This window comes from Brassica napus, chromosome A9 (assembly GCF_020379485.1).
Source record: "Brassica napus cultivar Da-Ae chromosome A9, Da-Ae, whole genome shotgun sequence".
In the NCBI taxonomy this organism is placed as follows: domain Eukaryota; kingdom Viridiplantae; phylum Streptophyta; class Magnoliopsida; order Brassicales; family Brassicaceae; genus Brassica; species Brassica napus.
In genome coordinates, this window is record NC_063442.1 from 23,767,409 (window position 1) to 23,781,509 (window position 14,101).

Genomic DNA, 14,101 nt, shown 5'->3' on the forward strand with positions numbered 1-14,101 from the left:
ATGTATATGTGAAAACCTTAAAAGAGTGCAAAGGAGAAGAAGAAAAAAGAAGAAGACTGAGAGATAAATGTGTTCGCATATACTAATGCACAGAGACGGACCCGTGGGCATTGTTGTAAAACTTTTGAATGGCCCCAACCGTAGAGGTGCCCCACTTTTAAAAAAAAATCATGTGTATTTTTTATTTTTTTGGAACACAAAAAAATCATATGTATATGTGAAAACCTTAAAAGAGTGAGAAAAGAAGAAAAAAAAAAGAAGAAGAGTGAGAGATAAATATGTTCGCAGATATTAATGCACACTAATTTACAAACAAACTTAATTTCTATAATCTCTATAACCCTTTATTAAGGGAATATGCAGCATCTACTCACATTTTGGGATTGCATTTTGGGATCACAAAATTATGAATTTATAAAAAGAATATTTTTAAAATTTATTAAAATATTAGATACTTAATAAATATTTTTTTAATAGAACCCCGTAAATTTCAGGACCGGCTCTACTTCGTAGTAAACATTTTCGAGAATATATGCAAGTTGCAAATGACCTGCGCATCATTCTTCAGAATTTTGGAGTTTGAGATGAACATGGTCGGTCCTGAGATTTTGGTGACATGTGCCTGTATCTATGTAAAATTTATTTTTTCAATAAATTTTGGAGCTTTAAATTTTTTTCCGGGTCTATTTGTATATAATTTTTTTAAAAAAAATTTTGAGGGCCTTTAATAAATGTTTCACTTAGCATAGACCCATGCCTTGAACTGCAAGAATTGGCATATCTGCATATGGATTTTAAAAAAAAAATCTTCATTCTGATATCCCAAAACCCGAAACAAAACTCCTACAGAGGACACTATTAATGAACATTGTGCCATCACAACAAACATCTTTTGGTTAAACGTGAAATCCAAGTAAATTATGTTTTGCCTTCTGACGTGGATATATGTGGGAAGTAAATATGTCTCTAGGTTTCTTCAGAAGGAAGAGGAGGAGGAGGTGGAGGAGGAACACCGAAAACCCAATCTAGGACGTTCAAATATTTTGATCGAAATACCTCCCTCTCCTGCGCGTAGCAGTGCATTATAATAGCTGTCGAAACGCTGAACACGACTACATCTGCTCTTCTAAGAATCTTGGGCGGTCGAATGTATCCTGCCTCCGTCATGGAAGTGAAGAAGCTCTCTATTGCCCTCGCTAAGCAGTATAGTGATATCTCTATCCTTCTGCTTTTCTTTTCAATTGCCAAGGCCAGTCCTGTTGGGAACTGCAGGAACATCCACGGCTTAGATATAATACTACTGCTACATACCCATTTTGTAAATGAGTTTGGTTTGTACCGTTGCAATGGCCACGAGTGGTATGTTGCATGTATCAAGTGTCCGGAAAAGTAGGCAAGTCCAAACCCTAGTATAGATAGTTATTGGCATGGTATAAGTTTTTGCCGCAATAAGCTTACTATGTTTCTAGTTATAATGAAATTAAAGAGAGAAAAATTAAGACTGGGTTCTAACCAGGCAGAAGTGCAGTAAGTGGAGAGAAACAAACTAGATCTCGCTGTGCCAAAAAGACCCTTGCCAAGTATAGAGTATTGCCTGTGAGATGAATATGAAAGACTGTGATGCATAAAGATACACAAAACTATAACTAGCAATGGAATGAAGGCGAAACAAAAAATTATTACTTTTTTAGTAGGTCTTGGCGATGGACTATCAGCGCTGGAATCAAGTAGACAGGGACGTAGACAGGGAGCGCCCTCATGTAAGCTTGAAGGAAAAATGTAAGACCGTGCTTAGTACATGATTCTCCTCCATGTATCATCTGCAAGAGACAACATAAGTAAAACTTGTGTACAAGATTAATATTGATAGTAACGCCCATTGAAGACATACATCAACATGTATGCTAATGCAGTGATACACAAAAAGACGACTATGAAGTATCAGATTGTCATGGCTCTATAAAGTTCCACTTTTGATTTAAGGAGCAAAAGTTATGTTGCTTTTTGACAACCGAGAGAATGATTGGTGTTGATACTGAATAGAAACAAGAAAGATACATTATAAACGTACCGAACATGGGATTCTCATGTTGGGATCAAGTTTGATATCAACTCCAACAGACTTGTAATGTTTCTCAATTGCCCTTAAATTGGTGAATGGTTTGGCGCTTGCAAGATCTTTAATGCCTTGTAAGATAGAAAGATCCTTCCCACCATGTTTGTTAAGGAAGGACTTATAGGATGAAGGAAGACTTTCTTGCTTTAAAATGTAAGCAGACCTGAAAACCAGAGAATGAACTTTTTCTCTTGTATGCATATAGTATTCAAAAGCCATTGCGTAGGAAGAGAGATAAACATACAAAATCTGAGAAGATGAGAGACACATGAGAAACAAGTCCCCATGTTCCCAAGTAAGCGGCTTGCAAATGGAACCAAACCGTTTGCTTTTAATGCCGCACCGGGACGCAAGAACCGCCGCACGCATCAGGATGTAAACAGCCAAACTCGTGTGTGTTGTGTTAGGTCCAGTGAGAAGCATCGATGGCCCAGCAACTAAACCAGCAAACAGGGCCCTCCACTTTGCAGTTCTAGGTTTCAGACAAAAACACTTGAAAGTGATGAAAACATTCAGAGACAAAAGCAAAGAGAGTGGAGCATGCATGCCTTTGGTGTCCTACAAGAGAACAAATAGCTTCGTCTACGGAGACAAAAGTACCAGCAAAAGTTCCCAAGAACAGTCCGTATCTTAGTGTCTCCTTAATCCCCATGGAAATAGCTTCACTATTCGAGAAATCACCGGTTCTCCTAAATTGGATAGATTCGATTCCAAATATCAAATTCAGCAACAAATTCACCTTTACAAGAAGATGTACGGTTACCTCGATTTAGAAGAAGACCTACGGCGAGCGAAACGAACTATGATAGAGAAAAGAGCTAATCCACCTTTAATCCCAGTACCTACGGAGAATCCTTTGAGGGAAGCGACGATGATTCTACGCAGCTTCTCCGAGTCGTCCAGTTTCGTTTCAGATAAAGAAGACAGGAACCAAGAGGAAGCGGGATCAGGTTTAATCGAATCCGAACCGTTGCAATGCGTGCATGTACGGTCAAACGATTCGCCGCCGGAGATTCCATCGATTTCACCACGGGTACATGAGCACCGAGAACCGTTCGCCTTTCGGCGAGACGGCCACATGACGTTCCTAAAGTGAAGAAGATACGCAGTAAGCTTTGGTGGGAAATTGGAATTGGCTTTTGAATAGAGAGACCAAGGAAGGAAGGAATGGGAGGAAACCAGAAAGTATGGGAATGACGAAGACAGCGATACAGATTTATGGGTTGACAGACACGTGTCAGTTGGTTTTTGTTTCTTTTTCTGTTCCGAATCTCTTTGATTGCTCTGTCTCGGTAACCGTTACTAACTTACAAAGGATGTATGGGTTGTGAATTGTATGGACTTGTGTTATGGGCTTTGACAAGATAATCTTTTTTTTTTCTTTTTGGAAAATTTTGTTCTGTATCACATTTTGTTTTATGTTCTACTTGTATGTATGTACTTCAATAATTTGCGGTTGACCACTAAAACCATTGTCCATCTTAACAACAATGTAAAATCTACGCAACTAAAGAACGTTTGAAAAAAAAAAATCAACTAAAAAAAGTGGTTTTCTAAAATAAAATTCTATTAGTGCAGGCTAAATAAAGTTTTTTCTATAAAAATACAATATTTAATAATAGTTTCATTGTAAATATTATTTGGTTATTTGACTTCCAGGGTTTGTATTTTTTGTCGCTTTTTTTTATTTTCTGTTAAGTTAAGACACTTATAAAGGTTAAAATTTTAGTGCAAGCTTTTTACACAATCTTCATTTTGTAAAGATTCATGTTCGCTCGAGTTTATACGATCTTATATAAATTTCTAATTTTAAAGTTAAATTTAAATTATTTTATATTTATTTTATGGTCTGACTAATTTTGACCACATCAATAGTATTATTTCTGAAGTGTTTTGTTTTTTTTGTTTATAAACTCTCACGTTAAAAATTAGATTGGTTAAAATTGTTGTCAACATCAATGAATTTTTATATATAATTTATTATATAATAAAAAGATTTTTTTATTAATAATATTAGATTTGTATGTTATATTAAATAATTTACTATAAATTAATATAATATTTTTCAAAAAACATATTTTAAAAAGTAAGATAATTTTTATATATATTGTGTTATTATATTTAAATTCATTTTTTATATTATAAATTTCATAAAACTAAGATATAAAACATTTTATAATTAAAGAATAATTAGGATAAAAATATCTGTATAAAGATATTTTAAGAATATTTCTAATATGTTAGTATTTTTAAAATTTTAACACAATAATATGTATATATATTTTGATAGGTAAATTTTTTTGTCATATAGAAATAATTTTAAGTTTTACTTTTTTTTTTTACAACAATAACTAAACTATGATAAGAAACCTACAGGCTCGGAAAAACAAACCGGTGGGGTAGAATCAACATAAAACACAGCTTGTCGGAAACTCCGAGCACCTTGTGCAAGCTTGTCCGCCACTAGATTAGTTGCTCTTGGTATAAATTTTTTAAAAATGTAAATAAATTTTATTATATTGTTTTTTGCATTAACAAGACATAAATTAATATGTATTTGTAAAACAATTATGCATGTATGTGCGGGGGTAATACACATAGTATGTCATTGTCTAGGGAGTGATTTACACACAAAGTGAGTTTTTATTAATTCTTGAGACACTTTATGCTACGAAAGTACTGTAATGAAGGTTGGACGGGCATGCTCGTCGATTTCTCATCTTCTTTTTGCAGACGATAGTCTCTTTTTTTTTGTAAGGCACATAAAGCGGAATGTCAAACCATCCTCAAAAAAATTGAAGGATTACGAGAAAGTGTCGGGTCGGATCATAAAGTTTAAAAAAAAAATTCAATTCAATTTGATCACAAGATTGAGGAACCTATTCTCAAAAGAATTTCACGATATATTGGGGATTCAGAACATAGGTTGGATGGATTCATATCTGGGATGGCCGGAGAGTATGGGTGGATCAAAAACGCAAATAGTTAGTTTCATTCAGGATCGACTGAACAACATAGTAAACAGATGGACTTTTAAGTTCTTCACAAAGGGAGGGGAAGGAAGGGAGGTAACTATAAAGTCAGTGGTCATTGCCTTACAAAACCATGTAACAAAGAAATTGGCACAATTCTGGTGGAGCTCTGGGAGAAATATAAAAAAGATGCATTGAAAATTATGGGATAAATTGGTCCATCATAAGGATGAAGGAGGCCTCGGATTTAAAGACCGGGCAGATTTAATTCTGGTGATTGATAGAAAAATTTAAGACGTAATTTTCTCGAGTATTTAAATGAATGTATTTCAAGAATGCATCACGTCTGGAACCGATTAGTTCATACTTACTATCATATGGATGGCGTAGTATTATCTTAGCTAGATCTCTGGTTAGTAAAGGACTAATCAAAAGGGTGGGATCAGGACTTCCATCGCAGTATGGAATGATCTTTGGCTCCCAACCACTCGCCTGAGACCACCAAACAGTAATCAAAATAACTTATTTCCTCATCTTACAGTGGACTCGCTCATCAACGCAACATCAATATCATGGAATTTCAAGTAATTCAGGCAGTCGTGGATCCCGATGGCGTGAAGATCATCAAAAGTATCTCATTGAGTCAGAACATTTCAATAGACCAAGATGGTTGGAATTTTACTAAAAATGGAAAATATATTGTCAATTTTGGTTATCAAGTGGAGCGAGTGTACCCTGATATGAAAAAAAAAAGAGCCTGATATATGGACTAGACGTTATTTCCCTGAAAGCACATGCTTAGAAAGTACGATGCTCACCAAAGATGAGATACACTTCTTATGGAAAATAGTATTACGATGTCTATCACTAAAGACAAATTTGTGGACAAGGGGGATACAATGTGATTCTCAGTGTGCACGGTGCGGAGCAGCATGGAAATTAATCAATCATGTTTATTTTGATTGTCCTCCGGGATATTCAAGTCTGGGCTCTTTCACAAACACCATCGAACCCAGCTACTTTTTCCAACTTCATCGATTTTTGCAATTTCTTCGATTTTTGCAAATATAGATTTTTGTATTGGTGAGTGGTTCCGAAAATGAAAAAACATCAATTTGCTTGTATTCTATTGTACATTTGGAAAGGACGATTTTCAATCTTCTGATCTCATTCGGACATAACCAAAACCTATTTTAATAAATAAAAATAGATTTTGATCGGCACTTGAGATTTTTTTTTCTTCTTAAAATCCAATTAGAATAAGATATAAATACCTGTTTCATATTATAAATATGCGTTTCAAAATATATGTATCTAGTTAGATGTGTAAATTTATGTTAATTGTATATGGTTATAAAATATGGATATGTATTATATAAAATCTGATTATGTGTAAAATTACTATATTTTTTTAAGACATTAGACTTTAGATCTATACTATTATTTGCGAAGTGATTTTTCGCAATCGAGCTCTCACGTTAAAAGTTAGAGTTGTTAATATTGTTTATACCCTTAATCTATACAATTATTTGCGAAGTGAGTTTTTGCAATCGAGCTCTCACTTTAAAAGTTGGAGTGGTTAATATTGTTTACTAGTGGTATTCCGGCGAGTAGCGACGGGTCGTATATTTTATATTAGAATAAATTTAAAATTAATTTTATGGTCTTAGTAAAGAAAATATATTCAAAAATATGAAGAGGAAAATATGTTTAAAGAGAATGATATTTTTTCGATCCATTTGATAATGGTTAGCAACCAAAGTGTATTACTTTGTTTTGAAATTGTTTAGTTCAAAGTGGAATAGCATATGTGACTAATTGATTCAATAAAACTAGAATAAAAAACCGATAGTCGTAAAAAAATTATTTAGTTGGAATTTAAACATAAAGTAAAGTTGATATTTTATTTAGAGACATACTTACACTGTTAAGTACCATGTGCACAGTATATAGACGAAACGACATTTAAAATTTTATTTTAGAGACTAATCTGAATTTAAATGTGTGTAATGAAGTTTTGTTCGTATATTTTTTCTTATTTTATTTTTGGTAAGACACTAATTTTGACAACGGAACATATTAGAAAATGAGGAAAACCATTATATGTTTAGTTTGAAAATTAAAACGAAAATCAAAAACAGTATGTAAATGAAACTGAAAATTTGAATATAATAAACCCTCTTATAAATTATAATAATGTTGAATCATAGATGACTTTCCATACATATGGGACAGCTTATATTTGTACGAAGCCATTGATCGATGCAGCGGAAATGGAAAGTATGGCCGCAAGTAAGAGGACATAGATAGGTTCCATTGTTGTAATTTTCAAAGCATACCGTACATGTATTGTTTTCTTCTTCTGTAGTTGGAGGCCTATTAGTTCCCTCAAGATCTGTGATGATAAGGTCGACGTTAAGTCTTGCAGTTGCGTTTTGGTTCTAATATGTGATGGTAAGAGTAATTTGAAGATCATCAGTTATGTTATTGTCTTCGGCTGTTAGTAATTTCATCACGTATTGAGTTGACTCTAAAATAAGCAGAGTTGAGTCGGGGTGTTGTATTTCATGGTATGTTAACATGAATTGCATGCCCTCAGTTGTTGAGTCATTAAAATTATCTAGATGGTCAGTGTTAGATGGTTGCTGGAAATCAATGATAGATTATTATGTGTTGAGCCTGTGGATGTAGACTTGGAGTATGCACCGGGGATTCGGTCATGAAAATCTTGTTTGGTGTAAGAACTCATAAGATGGTTCGATATTCGTTCTTTGGTTATTTGTGTGAGTTCAAAATTGAAAGCAGCGTAAGGTGATATAGCTATGTCTTATAGTGGTGAGTTACAAACATCTTAAATTTTAGTGTATTGTTACAAATATAAATATATTCCTGAAACATTATTTTTAATATTTAGTTTATTATTTTTATAAGATATTATAAATAAATCTCACCATTAAAAATTTAGAAAAACAAAATTATTTTACATATTTTAAATATTTCTCTATGATTGTAAGTAGAAGTTATTGTGAAAACCTGTGATCATTGGTTTAAAAGTGCAGAAATTGAATTTGTTGGGGGTTTATTTATTAAATTTACTGATATTTTTTTAATATATAATTTTGAATTAATTTCTTATTTAAAGATGTGAAAATAGTCGAATTACTGTAGTTAAAAATACACATTATTGATTCTTTATATGTTACAGATTAAGCAAACCATATTATCTAAATAACTGACTACAATTTTCACTGACAATTTTATTGTCCACTATTATTTCTTAAATGCTGTAACAGAGACGGTAGTCGAGAGGATCTGTCAACGAACCTAACTGATGAACGGACCTAACCGATGAACGAAAGAGAACTGAAATCAAATAAAAAAAATTCTGAATTTATATTCCTCCTCAAACTATCTTGAAACAGAACACGCACTGAAAGTCGTGTTTGTTTCATATTTTATGTTCGATGTTGCCTTTTTAAATTCAAATACCTATGCAATCTTTATTGTTGTAGGTTTTGATAATCAACCAACTTGTCTTATTAACATCATACGATCCCATATTTATACAAAGACTAAGGTAGTGTAACATATTTCCTTGCCTTGTCGTATAAGGAAACAATCCTTATCAAATATATGAAAATATACAACCAAATATATGACAATATCCCCAATACTCCCCCTCAAGTTGGAGCAGGAGAATCTTGAATGCCCAACTTGGATACTAACTTTTAAAATGGAACCCGTCCAAGTGCTTTAGTTAATATATCTGCTATCTGCGAGTCCATGCGTATATGCTGAGTGACGATGATCCTCTCTTGAACTGCATCTCTCACAGAGTGACAATCATTCTCAATATGTTTTGTTCTTTCGTGAAAGACCGGGTTGGCAGCTATGTGAATCGCAGCCTTACTGTCACAGAAAAAACGAGTAGGAGTAAACTGCTCAAGACCCAGTTCTTTTAAAAGCTTTCGAATCCATTTCGTCTCTCGTAATGCTGTTGCCATAGACCTATACTCTGCTTCGGCAGAAGAATGTGACACAGTTCGCTGCTTCTTAGTCTTCCACGCAACAGGTGATCCACCAAGCATAACCACGAAAGCGCTGAGTGATCTTCGGGTAAGAGGACAAGATGACCATCTGCATCGCAGTATACTGAGAGCGTGAGATCAGGGTCGGATTGTAGCAGAATTCCCAAACCCAACGTCCCCTTCAGAAACCGCACAACACGAAGTGCAGCAAGCCAATGAGCCTCTTTCGGATGCTTCATAAATTGCGAAATAATATGGACTGAATAACACAACTCTGGCCTAGTATTCAGGAAATAAATCAGCCTACCAACAAGCCGCATGTACTTAGTCGGATCAGCAAGTGTTGGTCCCTCTGCTTTAGCAAGTTGATGATTCTGCTCAAGAGGTGTGTGAGCTGGTGTACATCCTAAATTCCCAGTCTCTGTGACAATATCCAAAGCGTACTTGCGTTGACAAAGAAAAATACCCTCTGGACCTCTCAACACTTCAATACCAAGAAAATATTTTAATTTTCCCAAATCTGTCATCGCAAAGCATTTACCCAAGAAGTCTTTGAATCGCTTCACCATATGTAAATTATTACCACAAATGAGAAGATCATCAACATAGATCAGTACACGTATCTCAATATCCATGCACGAGTAAGAGAACAGCGAATAATCTTCATATGACTGAACAAAACCGAATTTAAGAAGTGCATCTGAAAGTTTCTTAAACCAACACCGCAGAGCTTGTTTAAGTCCGTACAAATACTTTCCTAGGCGACACACTTTACCAGGATGTGTATGACGGAAACCTGGTGGGAGCTTCATGTAAACATCTTCCTCAAGATCGCCATGTAGAAAAGCGTTTTGCACATCCATTTGATAGACTTCCCACTTCTTTGCCGCAACTAGACTCAGAAGAGTGCGTATTGTGGTTATCTTAACGACTGGAGCAAACGTCTCATTATAGTCTGCTCCTGCAACCTGCTTATTACCTTTCACCACCAATCGAGATTTGTGTCTTTTGATGGTCCCATCAGAATAGTATTTAATCTTACAGACCCACAGACTATCAAGAGCTGCATTTCCCGAAGGAAGATCAGTAATGTCCCAAGTGTGACTATCCTCAAGCGCCACAACCTCCACTGTTATAGAATTATCCCATATTTTACTACGCACAGCTTCTCGAAAGTGTTTAGGCTCCTGTGCACTTGTAATCGCAGTCATATAAGCCCGATGACCTGGTGAGAATTGTTCATCGGTTATACAGTCTGACAGAGGATAAAGAGAAATACCTGGATCGTTAGATGAGGACAACATGTTGGAGTTGGGAAGAGCGTGATGTGTATTAGGCGTACTCGCTGCACTGTAGAGAAGAAAATCCTTCAACAAGACCGACTGTGTCTTCTCTCTGCGTCCTCTACTAAAATTTTCAGAGGTCTCACTGGCCAGAGGCGAGCCCAAGTTCTCAACGGGCTCTGCTTCTGCTAAAGGTAACTCAGTTTCAGTTTCAGTTTCAGTTGCTTCAATGCTGGCGACATTTTGTTCATTTGTATCAACTGCAGGAGACACTTGACCGCTCCCCCTGTCATCAAGACCCACGGCCCAGTCCTCATCAAGAATCACATCCGACGATGGCACTGCAGGCTGGTCAAGTTTCGACTCTGCAAACGGGAATACATCTTCCCGGAACACTACGTCTCGAGAAACCAGAAACTCGTTACGTTCAACATCATAAACTTTCCATCCTTTCTTGCCGAAAGGATAGCCAACAATATACATGACCTGCTTCTTTGACCAAACCTATCTCTGTCTTGATTCATCTTGTGCGTGTAACAGGCTGATCCAAAAACTTTCAACAGTTTCACTCCATAAAGAACTTCATAAGGAGTTCGTCCTTTAAGTATAGCGGTCGAAGTTCGATTTATCAAATATGCAGCGGTAAGAACAGCTTCGCCCCAAAACTTAATTGGTAAGTTAGATTGAAACATGAGTGCTCGAGAGACATTCAAAATGTGTCGATGTTTTCTTTCAACCCTTCCATTTTTCTGTGGTGTTGCAACACAAGACGTCTGATGAATGATGCCATTTTCTTTAAAGTAAGATGACAAGACCATGAACTCGGTACAGTTGTCACTGCGAACCGTTTTAACCGGCTTCCCAAACTGCTTTTGAGTATAAGCAAGGAACTGTTTTAAGACAACCTTGACTTCTGATTTTTCAAGCAAAAGATGAGTCCACACTGCTCGAGAAAAATCATCGACGATGGTAAGAAAATACATTGCACCACAAGAATAAGGCACTCGATATGGTCCCCAAACATAGAACATAAATAAGAGAAAAACATTCTGACGTTTTATTTGAACTATCATTAAAAACTTCTCGAGTTTGCTTAGCTCTAAAAACAATGTCACATGGACTAGAGCCAGCTAAGTCATAAGAACCAGAAAACAAAGCCAAATCCTTAAATACTGAGAAAGACGGATGCCCCAAACGTCGATGCCACAATACCACTGACTCGGTGACTCTTTGCTGAGACTCTGTCTGTGAAGTAATACACACCATGACGCTCTTCAGTGGTTCCAATCAGCGTCCTCGAAAAACGATCCTGCAAGACGCAAACTGTACAGTAAACATTGCAAAACAACTCGCTTGTAATTTCAACAACTTTGCTACAGAAATCAGAGTGCAATTCAAGTTTGGAACATATAAAACTCTCGACAACGTTATTTTAGACGAGAGCGCAAGAGATCCCCAGCTCATCGCATATGTCTTTCCTCCATCAGCAAAAGCGACAGAGCATGGAGAAATCGGCTCAACGTTCATCAAAAGCGTCAATAAACCTGTCATGTGGTGCGAAGCACCTGTGTCGAGAAAAACATCACCCAGTTTACTCTTACCAGACAGTCTATATGCAGCATTGGCTCTAGACTTTTCTTGAATCATTTGTGTAAGAATCTTCCACTGATCAGATGTAAAATCAGGAAATTCCGACGAGTTTGAACTCGTAGCATGAGCCGCATTAGCTCGACCACGACCACGACCACCACTACGGCCTCCTCTTCCACGACCACCACTACTTTGTCCACGCCCTGCACCACGTTCTGGAAACCACTCCGGAAATCCCACTATCTGATAACAATCCCGTTTCTCATGACTAGTTCTTCCACAATGTGAGCACAACAATCAGGGTTTAAGAATTGTGTTCTCTGTTCTGGTCTGCGTCTCGGTTAAACCCAACTGCTGACCGTTACGAGACACTTCATCAGACTGTGTTTTTCATGCGACAAACCCATTGCTTCTTGCTGATCAAGTCCACGAGCTGACGCAAGGCGTTGTTCCTCTCTTATTATTTTGCTGTAAATTTCACCAAGAGAGGGAAGAGGATCTTGACCAATGATTGAGGTACATATTCCTCCTAACCGTGAGTCATCAAGACCCATAACAAACTGGTGAAATCTTCTCTTGCTCTCTTTCACCAGCGATGGCAGCAGCAGCTCCACAGGTACACGTGTGAACAGGCTGATACATCTGCAACTCTTCCCACAATGTAGAGAGCCTTCCAAAATAGTCCAACACAGACTGGCCATCATGCTTACACGAAGCGAGCTGCGCCTTTATCTGATGCACTCTCACTGTGTTTCCCACCGAGAAACGTTGCTTCAGATTCTCCCAAAGCAGAAGTGCATATGTGATGTACGTAACTGTGGACTTCACCTTTGGTTCGATGGAAGCTCGGATCCACACAACAAGCATAGAATTGACTGTCAACCAATTCTCTAGATCTGGACTGGTTTCAGCCGACTTCACCAAGGTTCCTTTGATAAACCCTAACTTCCGTTTTGCTTGGAAAGCATTCAACATCTCCGAACACCATTCATTGTAATTTCTCCATTCAGATGAACCGACGTGATCACGGCTCCAGGATTGTCAGAAGCGTAGAGCGTATACGGCGAGACCGATGCAACTTCATCTTTCTTTGGGTTGGCTTGGGCCAACTCACGATCATCCGACATAGCGAAGCTTGCTCGGAATATTTGCAAAGATCGATTTGTAACTTCTTTAATCGTATCAATGCTCTGATACCATCTAGGTTTTGATAATCAACCAACTTGTCTTATTAACATCATATGATCTCATATGTATACAAAGACTAAGGCGGTGTAACATATTTTCTTGCCTTGTCCTATCAGGAAATAATCTTTATCACATATAGGAAAATATACAACCTAATATATGACAATATCCCCAATAATTGTCTTTTATATTGCAAAATTAAATTAAACAATTTAAAAAGCAAAAATAAAAACAAATTGTAAATCTCTGTTATGCGTGTTAACCTATAACACACAAAAGAACATAATATACTAAAAACAATAGAATTAATAAGTATGTGGGTTTTATTTGATGTTAAATAAAGTCTAAGGCTAAACGGGAGTAGTACCACCTAACTTGCAGACCATGATAATAAAAAGTTATTTTTATTTTTGTTAATAGAAATAGACAAATATAAAACCACCAGAAACAGAGATTGAACTATTGAAGTTACACGACTTCTCACCCCAACACTAAGCATGCCCAAACCCTTATTTCACTTGATGATGATGATTAGCTAATACTCTTGCTGCATTGTTGTTGTTTCCGCCTGACACCACTTGCTTTGCTGTCAATGCTTACCACTGTCTCCGTTTGACAAGGTAGTGGTGTTGAGTCCATTGTGCTTCCTTCATCAACTGTAGTTTCAAGGCAACCTGTTGTGTTCTCTGCACCTCTTCTGTCCACCTCATGAGAGGTTTCACAGTGATGGTAATTCAGGTAAACAACCAACAGCATTCTCGTAACAGCACCCTGCAGATGTGAATCTGCATTGTAGTTTTTGTGAGCAATTAGAACATGATATGTAGCACCATCTGTTAGTAGTCTCAATGCCACCAACTTGGGAGTGCAGAGGGACTCCACGGTCTGTGGTGTTATAGTTGCATACTGATTAGAGTAGAGCAA

The 14,101-nt window shown here is 36.6% G+C and overlaps 1 protein-coding gene across 1 annotated transcript; it reads right to left on the bottom strand.

Moving 5' to 3' along the window:
* Positions 1 to 788: 788 nt before the first annotated feature.
* LOC106367036 lies at positions 789 to 3,483 on the bottom strand. Its single transcript, XM_013806723.3, has 8 exons — positions 2,880 to 3,483; positions 2,665 to 2,805; positions 2,361 to 2,588; positions 2,072 to 2,279; positions 1,684 to 1,820; positions 1,514 to 1,594; positions 1,340 to 1,406; positions 789 to 1,266 (listed from the first exon to the last, which is right to left on the bottom strand). The coding sequence occupies exons 1-8, from the start codon at positions 3,194 to 3,196 to the stop codon at positions 967 to 969; spliced, it is 1,479 nt and encodes a 492-aa protein (XP_013662177.1). The 5' UTR covers positions 3,197 to 3,483; the 3' UTR covers positions 789 to 966.
* Between the last annotated feature and the right edge of the window lie 10,618 nt (positions 3,484 to 14,101).

Excerpts from the sequence above, each read along its gene's own strand:
- LOC106367036 (XM_013806723.3), bottom strand. The coding sequence starts at position 3,196 with ATGTGGCCGTCTCGCCGAAAGGCGAACGGTTCTCGGTGCTCATGTACC. Across the intron at positions 2,806-2,879 it reads AGGTCTTCTTCTAAATCGAG|GAGAACCGGTGATTTCTCGA; the intron begins GTAACCGTACAT and ends TATCCAATTTAG. Across the intron at positions 1,821-2,071 it reads ACATGAGAATCCCATGTTCG|ATGATACATGGAGGAGAATC; the intron begins GTACGTTTATAA and ends TGTCTCTTGCAG.